Source organism: Pterocles gutturalis, unplaced genomic scaffold, assembly GCF_000699245.1.
Source record: "Pterocles gutturalis isolate BGI_N339 unplaced genomic scaffold, ASM69924v1 scaffold45297, whole genome shotgun sequence".
NCBI lineage: Eukaryota > Metazoa > Chordata > Aves > Pterocliformes > Pteroclidae > Pterocles > Pterocles gutturalis.
The window spans coordinates 4,056-22,634 of record NW_010109428.1 but is presented as its reverse complement, the minus strand read 5'-3'; the positions used below and the strand labels follow the sequence as shown (position 1 = coordinate 22,634).

Genomic DNA, 18,579 nt, shown 5'->3' with positions numbered 1-18,579 from the left:
ATTTAGTTATACTCCCATAATGTCTGTGAGTTATTGTGTAATTGTTGTATACCTTGAGCTCTGGCTTCCCTGCTGATGTCTTTTTAAAGCCCAAATAGTCTTAATGGCAGGAAAGTCTGTCCTCCATGCTTCTGTCACTGGTGCATGTTTTTTGTTCTATACTGAGAGTTTTGATTACTGTACTAACTTCAAAATTCTTAGTGAAAAGCTGATTTTATATTCAGCACTGTATGAAGATCTCTGTATGTCCAGTCTTGGTGAGTCAGCCATTTTTGACAAATCATCACGTAGCAAATGGTGTTGCTTTCATTTACGTTGATTTAGTGGAGTTCTGTTACTTACAGGTTTTTTGGTTTGCTTTTTTGCCACACAGGCTTTCCCTAGATCATTATAGCTATCTCTACAATGGTGGTATACATGGGAGGATGCCTCTGGTGAATGTTTTTAAGCTTAATGTGTTTTGTAAGCCATGCATTCATATAATTTAATATAAGTAAATTGTAAGCTTGAAAAGTGAGAGGATGAGCTGCATGTATGTACATTTATATCTCCTAGGTAGAGTTATAAGCAACTTCTGCTGAACAGTCATTGAGCATCTTTATATGGTAGAGCTTCATTTTTTAAATCCACATTGCAAGCCAGAAACCAGTTAGACTGTTCAGGTGTTTGAGTACATACCTCAGTGTTAAGATGTTTTCAGTTCTTCAGTATTATCTAAGTTTTCATGAGCTTTTAGTGGGGTATGTCAAATTTGTAACTGGCTACAGATCCATCACTTGTCTTGCATGTAATCTATTCTCACCAAGGTAAATAGGATTTATCTAGCTGGAAGAATGGTAGTATCCAAGTTACCTGTTATTTGCCACATTTTTCATCTGATTTGACCTAATTAGTGGAGGTGAATAGATGGGCCAGGTTCACTGTGCCTCTGCCTCTACTTGGTTCTCCTATTTTGAAAGTTACCCTTGGGCAATTTAAGCTGTGCTGTGACAGCAAGTTCTTGATTCAAATTAACATTTAAGCAGCAATGGAAAAGCAGTATTATCCTTAGTTACATTTTACACAATATTCAATTATTCTTTACTCCTTAGATGTCTAAAGATAGTAATCATTAGTTATTTTTAAATAATTATTTATTTATTTATTTTTATCCTTTCTGGTGCTTGGACCTAGGGAAACAGGGCACTTGCTCCAACTAGCCAAGGTGTTAGGTCCTGGCTGGCAGCTTGGCCCCTCTGCATAGCAGCTGCAGCTCCACACTGTCGGGGGTCTGTGCCCTCCACACTGTCGGGTGTCTGTGCCTGTGTCCCTTTTGTTTTCAGTATTTATTACTGTATTTGGTTGCCAGCATGGGCTACTGATGGTCTCACTAATCTAGCCTCACACAAATCACTTTGACTTTCTCCATATCCAAGGCCATTCAGTGGATGTCTCTGGGGCTTTCCCTTACCTTCCAGTCTTCTGCCCCAGACATGTTCCAAGAGGTGTGGAGGTCTGTTGGCAGAGAGGGTGACTTCCTTGAACGCCTGGCAGGTCAGCAGTCTCCTACCTGCTGGCCTCTGATTTTCTGGCCTCTGGTACTCCAGACTTTTTCAGGTGGCTGTGAAAAGTATAACTGACCCCAAATAGGAAATGTGAGGAAGCACCCTTAGGCATGCTCTGCCCTATTGATTACTGCTTATTTTAGCATGGATGTGCACGCTGGTTTATGTTACTGCATGGCAACAGACAAATATACAGGTTGAATTCCCCTAGTTATATGGCTTGGTAATTTGATGTGTAATGCCAGTGTGTACAATTAGTGTAAAAATGATGGAAATTTGGGCTGTCAGCTGCCAGATTTATTTCACACTGTTTGATATAGCAAACAGCTAAGTCCAATGGATTTATGAACTCTTCAAAATACAAGAATCCACTGGTGAGTTTTCTTTTTGTAAAAAGAAAGATGGAAATAGAGTATCTGGGAGGTGGTGGGTGATGAATTGACATGCTTGTGTCCATTTAGAAGATACATTTAGCACAAATGTACAGAAGTGATACAGCCACGCTCCAGTCTTCCAAAGCTGTGAGAGAAGTTATTCAAATAAATTAAGTAGTTGATTGTTCTCCACATGCAGAAAACACCTAGCAATGTGGTCAATAATTTTTGGAAGGAGAGGGGTAAAAAGAAAGGATTAAGTCTTGAATATAGGTAACTAAGGAATTTCTTTCTAAAATAACTTTTCTAGAAAGTAATCACTTTTTTTTTTTTTTTTGACAGAAAGCCTTCTTCTCTTGCTCTTCTACTTCAGCAAGTACAGAGTGACTGAATTGCAAACATTTTATTTTAGGTGTTTCAGCTCACTGACTGTATTTGTCAAGCTATACATGTATGTGATGTCTCTCCTGAATTAAAATCTCGGTATTTATAAACAGTACTTATAAGTAACAAAAGAAAGAGTGGGCATCTGTGATACAACTTTCCCATTCTGATACAATTTTCTAAATATTTTTCCTGAGTATCCAGGTTTCTTCCCAAGACTGGGAAATAAAATTCTGGGACTGTGAACTAACTGTAGGTTTCATTTTTATTTTGTTGTGGTCGTATCTCTGCACTGTCTTCATGTTGACATGTTTCAGCTATACATTTCTGCAAAAAAAAAAAAAATCTTTAAAGAAGTTTCTTTGCTAAATCAGTGGTTTTGCCAAGAGAAATAATTTCATAGTTTTGGCTTTGGGAAAATAGTGACTGGGTTTTGTGCTTCTGACCTGGGAGTTATGAATGAAATGCCTAGTTGAACATATAACTAGCAGAAAGTTTGTTTTGGAAAGGTGGTGACCTAGCTGTTGTTTAATAGTTTATCAGAGTAATTAATAACATTGGACAAAATTAGTGACATTGTTAAACTCAGATTTCACAGTTATTTGCTTGTGAAATTGGTTTTGGCTGGTGCCAGCTTTAACCTATTAAAAATCTTGCAGATAAATGTGTAGAATAATGTGGAAGCAACACTTGGATGCCCATTCCTGTAAGATGCTAAGTTCTGTCATTTCTTAGATTGCATGAGGACATGGCATGGAAGGACATGCAACCTTCCCTTCCCAGTCCCTCTACACCATTATAACTCCTGTGGTCTAGTGGTTTAGGAAGATTATCCAGACTTCAATGTGTTTCTCGGAGGACATAATACTGAATAGCAGGGGGCATGGGTGGTTGGATGAGTAATCCTTTTGGATCAGGTATGATTTTTTTTCCTTGATATTTCCTAATATGTTTCTATGAATCTGAACAGTGCTGCTTGTGATTGCATTGTGCATCTGCAGAAAACCTTCCATGTTGTATCATAAATTTATTATAAACTCAGTAGCTATGCAGCTGGAGTAGCTCAGCCCCTTAAAAAGGTGGAGAGAAGGTCCTTTGGATCCTTGGGGGAAACTTGAGGGGCCAAATCTGTGATTTGGTATCAATGTGTCGTGTGCACTCTGAAAAACTGGACATTGGTAACCTTATAGTCTTTTAATGTTAATTGTTGAACAAGTAATATGCGCAGCATTCAGTCCTGAAAATACTATAGCTAACTGGAAAGCAGTTCAGTGTAGGAAAAAAGTGCTAAAGAAAGTTTGTTGATTGTGAATTTGGTGACCTTATCCTCTTCCCTCTGAGGAATGGTCTGGGGTCCTACAGTAGCAGCCTTTGCACTGACAGTCTGAGCCACTTCAAAAACAGGAGAGAGAGCGAAAAAGAGGATTCAGTCTTGAAAACAAGGGATAAATTAGCACCCAGGAAGAGCTGTATGCAATTGCTCTGTTCTTTGAAGCACTGTCAGGGAGGCAATGCTGCTAGCTGAGTCATTCCTCCTGCTTTTGTGGTCAAGCTAGCACTACCAAGATAGTAACTGGCAGCTGGAAAAGCATCTTCTGTTGGGGGAACTGAAATTGCTGTTTTGTTTTTCTGTGTGACTTTGTTTCTAAGTTGGCAATGAAGGCCCAAGTTTTTGCTTCACTGGAATAAATCTGCTTACTTTTCACTTTTAAAATTGATCTAGTGTATGAATCAGTTCAGGTTAGGCTGGTGAGCACACAGTTTATTGCTTTTTTGGAAATAGTGGGTTCATGCAAGGTAACGTGTGCACAGGCAGACTTCCAAGGGAACTTGAGAGGAGGCTGGAAACCCCAATGATTGTGCTGTGTATCCTGCCAGGCTTGTCAGGTCAGCATGAGGACTGGTGTCTCCAGGTTCTCAGAAGAAGCCTGCTCTGACGGAGATAGATCAGTACACTCTGATCAGGAACACACAGTGGAGAAACAGTGCGCTGTTTGAAGAACGCCCCTGATGATGACATTGCTTTATAAAAGTCAGGAGAAAGTGAGCTCCCTCCCACTGCAGACTTCTGTCCTGCATGGCATATAACATGGGTTCTTTTATGAAGAGCAGCAAAAGAAATGTCTTCAAAGCATCAAATGGTGCAAAAAATTACCATCTTGACGAAGAAATGTTTATTCTGTATTGCTATTATAGGTTAGGATGGTTATTCAGCTGGCTTCCTGCCTGGTGTCCCACATCACTGCTACACCTTAAAGAGGCCGAGGACAAAATGCTAAAATGTAAGTCTTTAGTTTTTAATAAGACTTATAGATATTACTAGATTTTCTATAAATTTACGTTAAATATAACAAATAAGTTTTTAGATATGGCTTTTGCACTGTGATGAAATAAACAGGTTTAGTTTAGATATTTGATTGTAGGCTCTCTCCTTTGAAAGGGAGCTCCTGTTTAAAAGTAGTTACTGTCGAATGTACTTCATATTTTATCAGACATGTCTATGAACATTGTTTTTTCCCACTCTTTCTTCAGGTATTGCAAGCACATACAATAAACGATATGTGTATTTATCTAATGGAAATAAAATATGGACACTGACATTCTCTCCAGACCTTTCACATAAAACTCCGCTTGTTCTCCTGCATGGGTTTGGAGGAGGTGTTGGAATGTGGGCTCTCAATTTTGAAGATCTCTGTGAGAACAGGACCGTTTATGCTTTCGACCTCTTGGGATTTGGACGTAGCAGTAGACCACACTTTGACACTGATGCTCGGGAGGCAGAAAATCAGTTTGTGGAATCCATAGAAGAATGGAGAAAGGAGGTGGGGTTAGAAAAAATGATTTTACTTGGACATAATCTAGGTGGATTCCTGGCTGCTGCTTACTCATTAAAATACCCATCAAGGTATGTGAAAATAAAGGAATGAAGAAATTCCTTTTTTGTATTTGACTAGTGATTTTAACACTGATTTTGTTTCATCGGTCTCTTTATAGATTATCTTTTAAGTAAATGATTTAAAGAAACTTGATACTGAATTTTAAGAATTTTAATTTAAGTGTTAATTGTATGGCTTGTTGCCAGGTGAATAGAAATAAGTAGATATGATAAACATGCTTTTCTGTGCCCTTTTCTGTACCTCTTTTTGTTTTGTTCAGTAATCCACTTGTCATGGTATAAGATGAAATAGCAAAGATTGTATTTATGGGTGAATGTTTTGTGACATCTCTGATCAAACATAGGTTTGTGAAGGGAAAATAGGCCTGTTTCTGCGAAACTTCCCATTATTATGGATAACATTGAAACTTATGAACCTAATTCCCCTAAGTAGTTTATGCCTATATGCTAGCAGTTGGCCTGGTACCAGCATGATAATGTAAAAATTATTTTAGTGACTGTTTGATTTAAATTGTCTGGATACAACTTCATATTTCTTCTTTGCAGAACAACCCAGCTGCAGCAGTCCTGTAATTGTATTTCATCAGCATTTTCTGCACCACATTGTGGCCAACAGCTAATCCATTTTTTTTCTCTTAAACCAATAATTTGTCTCTTTTTTTGATATAGTCTGGTTATATAGCCTCTGGTGAGCTAGGATCCCACCAGCTGAGGTCATTCTGTATCAAGAAAGGATATTGGTTTTGTTTAGATACACATAGTGGGCTTTGTGAAAAACTGTGAATGTAAGTTTAGCTTTCCCCATCGTATGTCAGATTCTATATTATACAAAACATATCTTATTCTTTTATATTCACACCAATTTCATAGAATCATAGAATGGTTTGGGTTGGAAGGCATCTTATCATCTAGTGCCAACCCCAACACCCTCCACTAGACCAGGTTGCTCAAAGCCTCATCCAGCCTGGCCCTGTTCCATCCCCTGGGCTGTCTGTTTTTCCTTCTTCTCCTCCCCCTCACGGTCCCTCCCCTTTCCTCCATGCCAACCCTCGCTTCCCAGGACAGGGTGGACCCCGCCACCTCCACGCCAATCCCCCTATCTCCCTCAGCCCCATGACAGGGCCTGCCCCTGCTACGCCCCCCTCCCTCCTGGGGTGCTATCCCCAGTGACCTCTGGTTCAGTGGGGGCGGGGTGTCCTCCTGCCTCCAGCTGCCTCTGCTTCCCCTCACTTGAAGGCACTGGCCACATAAGTGCTCCCTCTGGCCCCGGGGCCCCACCATACTGCTGCCCTGGACCTGTGTCCCCCCAGGCCATGAGTCCACCCCTCACCAGGAGCCACATACATTCCTTTGTCTCTCATGTGGAGATTGTCTCTCATGTGGAGATTTTGAGATAAATTCATGCATCGTTTTTTCCCAGAACACTTTGCCTCTCTTTCCAAGTGGACGACAGCTGCCATATGCTGCTGGAAATGATGTATGAAAGAGACGTGTGTCTAAATCCAGAATTGCCATGAAGAAATGCAATCCTCTGCTCTAGGGATTTAAACCTGCTATCTTCTTGGGCATAAAGCAACTTCTAGCTAGCTGCAGTTAGTTTCTTGTAGGAATCACTTATGAGTTTCTTACCCCTTTTTCTGAAGTGTCTATAAATGGTGCTGTCCCATCCTTGTGGGATGGGATATTGTTTCTGCTGGCTTATATCAGAAGTGACACTTTGTTTTCATGCCTTCCTGTGCTTAAGTTGGGGTTAATTAATTTGGGGGTGTTTCAGTTTGTACTCTCACATTACTGATGTTTGTCTGAAATTAAAATAACACCATCAAATTAGCAAATTGAGTGGTAGGGCCTTAAGACAGCATTAAATCGAGTGATAAATATAGCACAGCTTTCAGACAGATTATCTAACAATGCATTAGAGGCTTAAGGGATTCTGTATACATATTGTTAGGAAAGTAGATCTGTTTCTCCAAGCTTAGATGATCCATTAATTTACTACATTGTACCAAAGTTGTTCATGGGACATCTGAGGTTACTAATCCAAAAAGATCCCTGTTTAGAATATTCCCAAGTGATGGTGGGTCATGATTTTCAAATACTGCAACTACTGGACTATTACTTTTGGAATGATTCTCATGGTCAACTTCCCATTATCCTGGCCTGTGTTTTAGGCCTGGTTACCAAAAGGAGAAATGCCAAACAGCAAGGAAAGTATTAAGAAAGGAAACATGAAAAAATGCTTACTCTATTTTTATTCATGTGTTTGCTGTGTTAATTCCATAGTTTGTGCACAGAATGTGTGGCTGTCCTGAACAGCTCCTCATTGCTTGTGCTCCTTAGCCTCTAATCCCTTCTGCTTGGTTTGTATGGTTAAATTCTACCCTGTCCTCTCTTACCATTAGCTTTTGCTGCTGTGTGCCAATATGCTCATGGCTGAGCTGACAGCCAAGAAATGTCTTTGTGAGGTTAATCCTTTCAACCCCTCATTTCAAGTGCAGATTTTTTGTTTCCCAACTGCTTATAGTCCAGAAATAGCCTTTGGAATAACTTCTGGCATCATTTTAGACACTAAGAATTCTGCTGTATTAAATATCTAATCTCATAGCTTTGAAAGAGAAGGAAGTCATGAAGAAGAAAGTAAAGATGGTTAAGCTTGCATGGAAAATCACCTTAAATATGCAAAACTATAGTTAAGAGTAACTTTTTCAGAAATTGGCAGTATCTAGAACAGTTAGAGTGGGTGTTATTATGGGGTTAAACAGAAATGAACAATTCCAATCTACCAAAAGTAAATAGATTTTTTTGCTTGAGAGGGACTTGCAGCATGAAGTGATTGATAGTTGCACATGCTGAAGACTCCTACTATGCTCTCTGTACTGAGATTCCTTTGAGTAATAATTTTATAAATTGTCTCTCTGACGTTTCTTTAATTACCTAAATCAGTAAATTTAGAAAACATATGCTAATCTTGCTCTGCCTCTCTTAGTTCAAATTTTTACTTTGATAAGATGATTTTTCTGATAAATTGCGACTCTCCTTAGAGATCTTAGATGGCTTGGAAAATAAAGGCTTTTAGCAAGCTTACTTATATGAAACAGATGCAATTATCTTATTTTCTCTCCATTTAAACTGCTTCTACAAATAATGTTGACTGAGCATGTAGATTATGCTATTTTTAAAAATAGAAACAAGACCGGCCTTTTTCTCAAATGTGTGTGACAGTGGATACCTATTGAATACTGAATTTTCTTTGTGACCTGAGCTTCCATGTTTCTGGTGTTCATACATATGATTAGGTGCAATTCATTATCTCTCTAATTAGCAATCAAAAACCAGAACATTTGGTGAATCAGAAACTAGGTAGTAGGCCACTATGACAGAAGTGACTAAAACAAGTTGTGTAGTCCACAGATAGCACATTTCCGTTGTACTCAGTCAAAGAAAAATTAATGTACTCTAAACCTTTGAACCTTTTCTGCCAACAGGGTCAAACATCTTATCTTAGTGGAGCCATGGGGTTTTCCAGAGAGGCCTGACAATGCTGAACATGAAAGGCCAATTCCAATATGGATCAAAGCACTAGGAGCTATATTGAGTCCATTTAATCCATTAGCTGGGCTGAGGATAGCCGGACCCTTTGGTGAGTTTTAGCTGCTCTTCAATACTGTTTCTGTTATCATTAAACACAAACATGGGGCAGATACCACAGTAAGATAAGCTTTGTTGCAAGCCCATATCACCTGCAGAGAACAGAGTTGGAGGAGAAAGTGGGAGGGGCTGAGGAAAGATGAACTCTGTAGGACAAGAGGGCAAACTCTTTCTATTAGAAATACTAGTACAATAGTTTATAGCAAGCTACATTATATTATTGTAGGGCACAGTTATAGTGAGTCAGATTATGTGTACATTTGTTGGGGAAGCCTGACAAAGAGGCATGAATGTGAAAAGGTTTTTTTCTGGTTGCCTCTGGTCACAGTTCGTTTAGTTTCCCTTCCAACTGCAGTTTGATGGACAAATAGGATTTCCAAATCTGGTTACCATTAGAAGGCAGTCTCTCATAACCTAATCTGTCTTTGGCCTGAGTTTAGAGAAGTTAAATTGAAACTGCGTTCTTTCTATTAACCATTTTCTTATTACTCTAGCAAATGTTGTGGGTCTCATTAGTGTCCTGTGTTACAGTGGCCGTCTGTCTTTCATGTTTCTATGTTTCTTCAACAGCACTGATAAGATGTTAGATAAACTCTATATACCTTAATACTAGGACTAGGTAGGGATGACCAAAAATACCACCGTTTAGTTTATGGGGGGAGTAAGGAGAATGGTGTGATCAAATCTTAAATTTGTCATATGTATTCCTTCTAGAGATGAAAGAGGTTATCTGTCTATTACTCTGTGTACTACAGGAGTATCTGCTCGAGAGGCTTGGAAAAAGATATCCTTCAGTCCCCTCACAAGTCACAATTAACTCACCTCTTCATCATTTTTAGTATTAAGTCTGAAGATAAACTAATGACATTTCTAGGGTTTATTTATCTATAAAAACTACATCTGTTTCCTAAATCTCTTTCTGTAGAATATATATATTAATATGCTGAACGATTTGACTGTTTTCAGGAGTGTGACAAAATTAGCTTTTCAGACAAGCAATGTTTCGTACAAACAGATTTTTTTTAAAAGTAAAATGCTAATTCAATTAACAAAACAACCTGAATCATATTGAGTGATAAGCGCTGATTTAATGCCTTTTATCCAATAACAAATGCATCCATAAATCAATCTATGTGGAAGAGTTCAAAGCTGAAGTTGTCTCTGCTAGCAAGTGCAGTCAAAATCATAATGCAGAAACAGACTCTTGGCAAGGTATCCCCAACCTAGCCTCGCTTACAGGATGCTGTGGAGGGACCTGCTTTTCAAAATTTTCATCCACTCTCACTCCATGTGTTAAAAAAGTTTTCCGTCATCAACTTAATGTGCAATTCTTGACAGGTGAAGCATAGTTTTTAGAGAAGGGCAAGTTTAAACACTGTGCTGCAAGGTAGGCATCAAACCCAACCTGATGAAGGCGCTGGACCAAACGCAGGTTTCCTTCTACGTGCACACATGCTTAAGCTGCTGGGCAAGCGTAGTGTCTGATCCTCACTATAAAGCCAATTGCTCTTGTTCAAAGGTGTGAATTAGGCACTTAAATGTGAGCCAGGTTCTTTGGGGTATTGTGATGGTATCACATTTAGTTAGACCCGCAGGCAGATACTTAAACATGGGAGAGAGACAGAAACAAGAGAGAACTTTTTCTTTGAGGGGTTTCCAGTTAGTTGATTTGCATGTTTTCCTTCACTTAACTGGAATAGTCACTGTGGAGGCTCACAGTATAAGGGTTTCAGTGCTTAGACTGGATTTGTGAATTCCATTCCCACAGCTGAATGCCTGAAAATTCCTCAACAATAATGTAACTTTTTTTGTGGAACACCCTGTTTGTGGAACTCAGAGTCTTCAGTGTTAGTATTTCTTTTAGCATTTTCATAGACACTATGAAAAACATCAACCAGACAATTGAGCATGTCCTCAATAAACATTATGAGAATGAACCAGTGTGATTTCATTCTAAAATTTGTTCCAAGGTGCCTTGACTCTTTGTTTCATACTTCCCTGTAAATTCCCAGGGAAGGAGAATGGTTTTGTGATTGGACCCACAGATGAAACACTTTCTGTCAAAACAGAAAGTGGTTTCAGTCCCCTGGTTACTGGAAATGGGGATGTTGTGGCCTCTCTGCTGATAGCAGGGGAAGACATAACATTAGTCTCTTTCTTCTAGGTACTTTTATTCCAAGTCAGCTGTATTGTCTGTATTCAAAAAAGCCCCTAACAGACAGAAAAAAAAGAGAAGTCCAGCAACTGAACTCTTAGAAGAGAAGAATTGAACTATAGAGAAAACACAAGCAGCAGATCAAATTGCTTAATGTTTGCAAAATCTTAATCGCTTCAGGACTTATATTGCTTTTCATAAGGGAATTATTTTCTCTTGCACTGTATTAGTTTTCTAAATTGATTTAAAGCGTACGTAAGGACATGTTGCAATAGTCTGATCTCAAGGTTACAAAATCATAGGTCCCTGTGACAATACATAAATAATACCAGGCCTATGGCCAGGGACAGGTGGGGAGAAGTGACATCATCATAATTGCACATATTAACAACAGTATTTTCAGTTTATAAACCCAACTGGTAAACTGCAAGCCTATCTCTTTAGGAATTAATAATATTCTTAGACTAAGATTAGCCTTTCGTGAGGCTCTTGTCCCAAAGATCCATCTGGTCAACTAGAAGAGGCTTCTTCCTTAAAGTAGTAATTCAGAATAGGAGCTTAACCTTAGAAAACCTGAACTGGCCCCTGAAGGGACCCGCTTCTCTACTTTGGCTGTTAAGAGAGCATGGGGTCAGTAGTTGTCCTAAGTTAAATCTCTTAATTTATACCACTTCTTGTGTCTTATGTTAAGATTTCTACACCTGTTTTTCAGCGTAGACATCTGTTCTTTCAACTAAACACTAGTTTGATGAACTAGCTTCAGAAGAAGACTTCTATAAAAGAATACAGACTTAGATATAAGGAAGAAAAACAGCCCGGCTTTTTCAACAGTGCCTTCTGGTTGTGAAAGGTGGGATGCTTTTGGCCCACCCGGTGCTGCCAGAGCAAGGAGAAAGTGTTGGTATCATGTGAGACTAAACTGGTGGCAAAAAGATAACTCTCCTTAGCCTTTTTGCTGATCCTCTTTGCGTGTTTGTTCTATTGCTGCCCTTCTCAAAAATTCCGCATATGTGTTCAGTAGTGATTGAATTGCCCCTCTTATGGTGCGGCATAAAAACCTTTAGAATATTTATGTTTCATTCCTGTTTGGTGTAATCACATCATGTTTTCCTAAGACATGCAAGTGATTAAACAAAACATTGGTTTAGAAGTCATCAAGCTTGTCCACGTGTTTCAAGGGAGTGTGTTTTGAGGGTTGTAATGAAAAGTGTTAGGCAATGTGATAAAGTTGTCTATACACATTCCTCCTCTAATAGTATTTTCTGGTTTTTAACAGGATTAAGCCTTGTTCAGCGTTTAAGACCTGATTTCAAGCGAAAATATTCATCGATGTTTGATGATAACACTGTGGCTGAATATATCTATCACTGCAACGTACAGTCACCCAGGTGAGTATGAGTTTCCTAGGGTATGTTTTGAAGTCTCTTTCATTTACTGAGTGCCTGCTACTCCCTCTGATGGCCATGGCAACAGTGTGCATGCTTTTTTTTTTTAATTGCAACATTTATTGTATTAATTGAAGAAAAAATAGCATTGCACTTTCTGAATTCCAGAAACTGAATAAATGTAAAAGCTATCCTAATTATGTATTTCTTCTAAACTACCTGTGTGATAATTCTGAGAGAATTTTGGCACTAATTTTTAATTTAAAAATTGTTACAGTGCTTTAATTTGTAATTAGTTTCTTAAAAAACTTTAAAAATAAGGCATTTAATTCTTTTAAGTGTTATCACTCAGTACGGTAGAAACAATAGACTCCTTATGTTGAAAATTACATGCAAACCTTGAAAACTTATATTTCTTAACAGTAAAAAATCGCAGCTTCATGTACTGTTGCACTCAGTGTTACCACTGTGCACTGAGGCACTTTACTGTATGCTCCAATTTAGAGAAAAGGCAGATCCAATAGAAATTTAATTGTTTTTACCCTTTTGAATGACCTGAAGTGGTGAAACAGCTTTCAAGAACATGACTATTCCTTATGGATGGGCAAAAAGGCCGATGCTGCAACGGATTCCACAAATGGATGGAGACATTCCTATCACTGTGGTCTATGGAGCACGTTCATGTATAGATGGCAATTCTGGCAGCACTATCCAGTCTCTGAGACCAAACTCATATGTGAAGACAATAGTAAGTTGACTTTGAAAGGAGTTGCCTTTGTTGTGTGGATTTGTTTAAATTGTATCTATGTTTTTTATGCCAACTGTGGAAATGCTGGCCCTTTGGTTTAAAGCCTGGGGCAATAACTTCTGATTTCTGTAACAGAGTGTTAGATCACTGATCACAGTGTTAGATCACTTGGTTTTCTGAAAACAAGTGTTAGATCACAGAAAATCTAAACAAAAGAGTGTTCTGTTCCCAGAGTAAAAAGGAAACTTACTGTAGCACTAGAAGCTGAATTAGATTTTTGAGCAAGCTCGTTCTTCTCCTCTACAAAACATTTTGCTGTATAGTGTACTAATAGAAGTAGGTTTTTTGGTCACTGGTAAGTATCTGGAGTTTGTCTGTGTTTTAAGGCACAGCAGTCCTAATATCTGTGTGTATGTATGACATAGCAAGGAGGCTCTCATAAACTATTCTAATCTGTCTGTACAATGCTTTTGTTTCTCTGATATGAGAGCAGTTTGTACCTGGTGCTTAGGTTCTTGTAAGCATCTTTTTTTGAGTCATTAAAAATACTTAGTGTTGTCTTCCTAGCTAATACAGTCTCGTTTAGAGGTATGACATTATAATTTAAAATGTGTGTACTCACAATTTGATGTGAATGTGCACACTGCATTTTTGTTGATTCCTATAAAAACAAACAAATCTAAAAGTATTCTCCACACAGTCACATCAGTCAGCTATGATAATTGAATATGCATATATGTTACAGTGCTATGAGGGGGTAAAATATTTTAATATACCAGCTGTCATAGAGTCATAGAATGGTAGCCTTGTCTTTTCTGGGCCTGTCCTCGTATGGGAGGTGCTCCAGCCCTCCCACCATCTCTGTGGCCTTCTTCTGGACCCACTCGAACAGGTCCATGTCCTTCATGTGCTGAGGACTCCAGAGCTGGATGCAGTCTTCTCACTGATGTCCAGGTCTGTCTGGGCAGAAGTGTATGATATGTGATGCGGATAGTATACTATGACCAGTCATTCAAATAAAATTTTCTGATCTTGATATAGCTGACATCAGAGCTGGAACTCAGAGAAAAGACATCGTTACTGACTGTTTACCTGTTAAAGAGCACAAATACATTTCATAAATGTTGCCATCCAGACTGAAAGTGTCTCTTAACTGCTTAACCAGAGAGAAAGTTGTAACAAAAAGTCACTGTTAAGAAGTGTGCAATATACCCGTTCAGGCAGATTTTTCCAGTCTGATCAATGGCTTTTAGAAGGGACTGTGGAAAACTTTATTGTATTCCAGGTTAAAATTTCATCAAGCCAAATACAGACTCTAAAAGGTAAATTGGAGTGATTAGAAATTATAGGGACATTCAAAAAACCGTAGGAGGGAAAGGGTTCTCATGAGGCTAAGGCTGAGACATTGACTGGCAGTGCCATACTTGGTAAAGTGCACAGAGATTCTGGGGTTTTATTACGTGTGTTTATTTCTAATTAATTTTTACTTTAAGTTTGTGGGGGTTTTTAACACAATAACGTAGCTATACTTTTATGGGCTTCAATTAGAGACTTAAGAGGGAGTGTTTTAATGGAGGAATGGGAAAAATAGATTTAAATACAAAATAATTCTGGACTAATTGTAAAATGGAAAGAAAATAGGTCAAATACGTTTGCTGTACACTGTGATGATGGCTTGCTTCGTACCAGTTACGGCAGAGAATGGTAAATCATAGGAATAGGATAACCACCCTGTGTGTGGGCACTTAAGCCCTTAATTTTGTTACATAGTTGCTGTGAAATGATCTATGTCGCTGATGTGAGGTTTTCCCCTCGTTGATTGTGTCATTTGGATTTTACTTGTCCCTGCTTAACATAGTGGTCATTAATTCGGAGGCTTGAAATCTGCTTTCACGTAGACTTGTGGAAAAATCCCCAGCAATTTAAGCTTCTAAGTTCTTAATCATTTATTCTAGTACCTTTTTTAGTCTCTTCCATATTATTTATATAATAAGGGAATACAAATGATTTGATGGTCTCTCTAATGCTAACACTTACAGAACTAACGAGCAACCTGGCAGAACTTTTTAAGTGGAGAATGGAGGGGGTAAAGATGTATCAGAAGTTTGATATGTAAAGCAGGTTCTCCTAAGTAAAGCACTCACTTCTAAGTGGAGTTACTTGTGTGCGCTTGAAAGGTGTTTTTTTTTGACAAGGTGTGCAGTTGAATGAGCAGTAGTTTTACCCTCTTTTCCTGTGTAGCAAAGTTCCTTCAACACGTGAAACAAGCTCTTGGTTTTCCTTATGTTTACAGTCCTTTTTAGGCTGTATGATACCACCTCCTGGCAGCAGTTGTGCTAAACTGCATTAACACCAGCTGGGCACAAGAGATCAGTTGCAGTTTTGAAATTTGTCTTTTCAAGTAATGATGTATCAAGTAGGTAATGTGTAAAAGGTTCGTCACAAATCCCAATATTTATTTATTTGTTTATTACATTCTTGTGATTTTGACCTGTTTCTTCACCTTTGTCCTCTAGGCTATCCTTGGTGCAGGTCATTATGTGTATGCTGATCAACCTGAAGACTTCAATCAGAAAGTGAAAGATATCTGTGATTCTGTGGACTGACTGTCTTCTGTTCTTCAGAAAGTCATACAGTAGATAGCATTTAATAGCAATACTCTCTAGGAAATCACTCAAGAATGCAGAGCTAATGGAACAGGCTCTGTTTGCACACTGTTTCTTCTAAGAAGCCATTTGCACAATTAAACTGCTTAGTGCCTTTTTTGGGGAGTATAGAGAGATTTGGAGCAAACTTTTTACAGCTTTGAGATTGGTCTTTAGATTGTTAGCCTGTCATATATGATATTACATATAACTTTTAAAAGTGGAATTTTCTTAAAAATGTAATTGAATTTTGCTCATGTTGAACTTCTGAAGATGCAGAATTCTCCACAAATACAGACAACTGTATCAATATAGATACAAAGTCTAAAATGCAATTTGGTTTCTTTATGAAGATTCATATTTTTTAGTTGATGTTTCATAGCAAGAATGTGAAATTGCTTATACATTTTATTTTTTTGAATCCAGAACTCTATATACAATGTTTTAAGAGAGTGTATTTTTTTTTATTGGCATGATAACAGCTTGTGAAGCTGATTTTGGGAGAAGAACAGGGCCAAAATAACGAGCAGTGTCTGTCTCTGAAATATGTGTCTTAGTTTATAAGAAATTGGGGCTCAATATTAGAAAATCTTCCTTCTGTTGGATATTATTTCCAGTTCTTCCATTTGTGCAACTTTTACGGAAGGCTCAGTTTGTAAGAGTCGATGATGTCACCAGCACTCATGCTTCTATAAATATTTTGATATGCCAATTTCAGTGATTTAAAATACAGAAGATGACTTGTTAGTTACTCCATCTTTTAACACTTTACTGCGAGATTTGTTGCTAGCCTAAACCTAACAATTGTGGGTAAGTTGACAAGACTTTGCTTAGGGCTGGGGAATGGCCATCTGGATAGTGAGCATAATTCCCTTTTTCTTTAGGTAGAAAACCTAGTGTGCTTTGCAGTAAATTCAGGGCAGAGGAGAGAATATTGATGTTCTCTAATTGGGAACTACATCTGATTAGTGTATTTTTGTTAACATGCAGCCTTCTTATAGGAAGGATTATTACTGGAATGAACAATACTACTGTAACAAATTATATTTCTTTGAGATTCTTTATATAGTTATATATTTTAATTGAGTATTTCAATATCAGAGATAATCCAGTCTCTGCATCTTTTTTGAAATCGTAGTTTGACGTTAGTTCTTCACGTGCTTAGTAAATTATATTAAGCAAAATACTTTGTCACTTTAAAGCCAAATTATGTGGTTGTTTTTTAACAGGTTTACATAAAACTATTGATCTGCTTTTGAATATTATATTGACTACTGAAGAGTTCTTGATACTTTTATACATAGAGATTTTAATTAATGATAGCACCATCTTAAAGATTGAGTGGAATTCTGTGCATTTTTTTCTCAAATTAAGGAATTGTTGCACATTTTTGTCATGTGGAAGGCAAAGATACCTAAAATATTCAGGAAATACTCTGATTATGTTCCCAGGCAAACATAATCTCTCTCTTTCTCAAGGAGATATTGATCTATATGGTGCTATGTAAACATCAAACAGTCTTTGCAACTGCCTTGACTAGTAACATTTAATACCTAAAAGGCTAAACATTTTATCTAAAATTAATTATTGAATTAAATTCATTTTTCGATTAGCAGATGCCAGAATTTTTAAACAAAACTTTGGGTTATTTGCTAAAATCTTCAATTCAAAATGGAAAATCAGAACGTTAATTATATTTTTGAATATAAGCTATAAATTACCAGTCATGCCACCATTTAGGTGGATGCCTTTAGTATGTATTTTTTTTCACCCTTTTCAGTGTCTAATGTGTATTTATCAACTTAAACAGCTGTTTTAATTGTGTTTAAAAACCTAATGCAAAAATATATTCTGAATATACAAATAACAAAAGGTGAAACAAACAATTGGTATTTTCAGATAGCACTTACTGATGGGAATTCTAGATTCCACATCAAAAGAGGGAGGTAGGGATAAAAATTGCTCACTGAATGTGAATATTGTTTTAAATATCCCTTGCTTTTTCAGCTTATTGTACTAATAAGACTTACTGCTTAAGTTTTGCACAATAAAAATTTTAAAAGTTATGCTTGATTAATGTTAAGATATGATGTTGCTTTTGTAAAAATGGTGTCTAATTAAGCCCTGGAAATCAAGAGTACTTAATGACTTGAGCTAAACCATCCAGAATACATTAAGAATATGGTAACACTTATTTTCAAATGTCTCAATGTTCTCTGGTTTTCTTGTATTTAAGTGAAACCGGTAAGCATTTGTCAACAAGTAGGTGCAAGCTCAGAATGCTGATTGTATATACAAAGAAAATGTTTGTTGGTTATCTTCCAGGCAGTATGTGATACTGCTGTGAAGGTCAGGATGGAATTTTGAATATCCTGTTGTATGCAACATAACCTAATAAAATTGCTTTAATAAACATCATAAGAGGTGCTGAACAGAAAATGAAGGGCACATACTGAAAAGAGTTTGGAGCTACGCCTTTTGTGAGCAATTACTGTCTAGGAATAAGCTCTATTTCTCTAGAAGTTCTGCTTCAGTGTGATGACCAGTTGCTTACGTGTACTGCAGAGAGCACTGTAGACTGATGGTGCTATTTTTATTACAGTGATATAAAATAAGAAAAGAATCACAGGCATAAACACCCCCGAAATTTATCCTTTTCTAGCATCAAAATGAAGACAGCTTTGTACCAGAGGAGAGAACATAACAAAAAAAAATCAAAAATACTAATAAAAATCCAAGATTAACTGTTCAGGTCTCCAGGACACACTTCTCTTCCTGAGGTTGTTGTGATAAAATTTTA

General features: G+C 37.6%; 1 protein-coding gene across 1 annotated transcript; it reads left to right on the top strand.

Annotated features, from left to right (window-relative positions):
* Nucleotides 1–4,498: 4,498 nt before the first annotated feature.
* ABHD5 (abhydrolase domain containing 5) lies at nt 4,499–16,304 on the top strand (the record flags this gene model as incomplete). The annotated part of the gene is made up of 6 exons (XM_010072962.1): nt 4,499–4,584; nt 4,835–5,207; nt 8,684–8,838; nt 12,278–12,389; nt 12,948–13,134; nt 15,651–16,304. Coding segments are annotated over 6 exons (1,003 nt in total), but the record flags the coding sequence as incomplete, so codon positions are not given.
* Nucleotides 16,305–18,579: the final 2,275 nt, after the last annotated feature.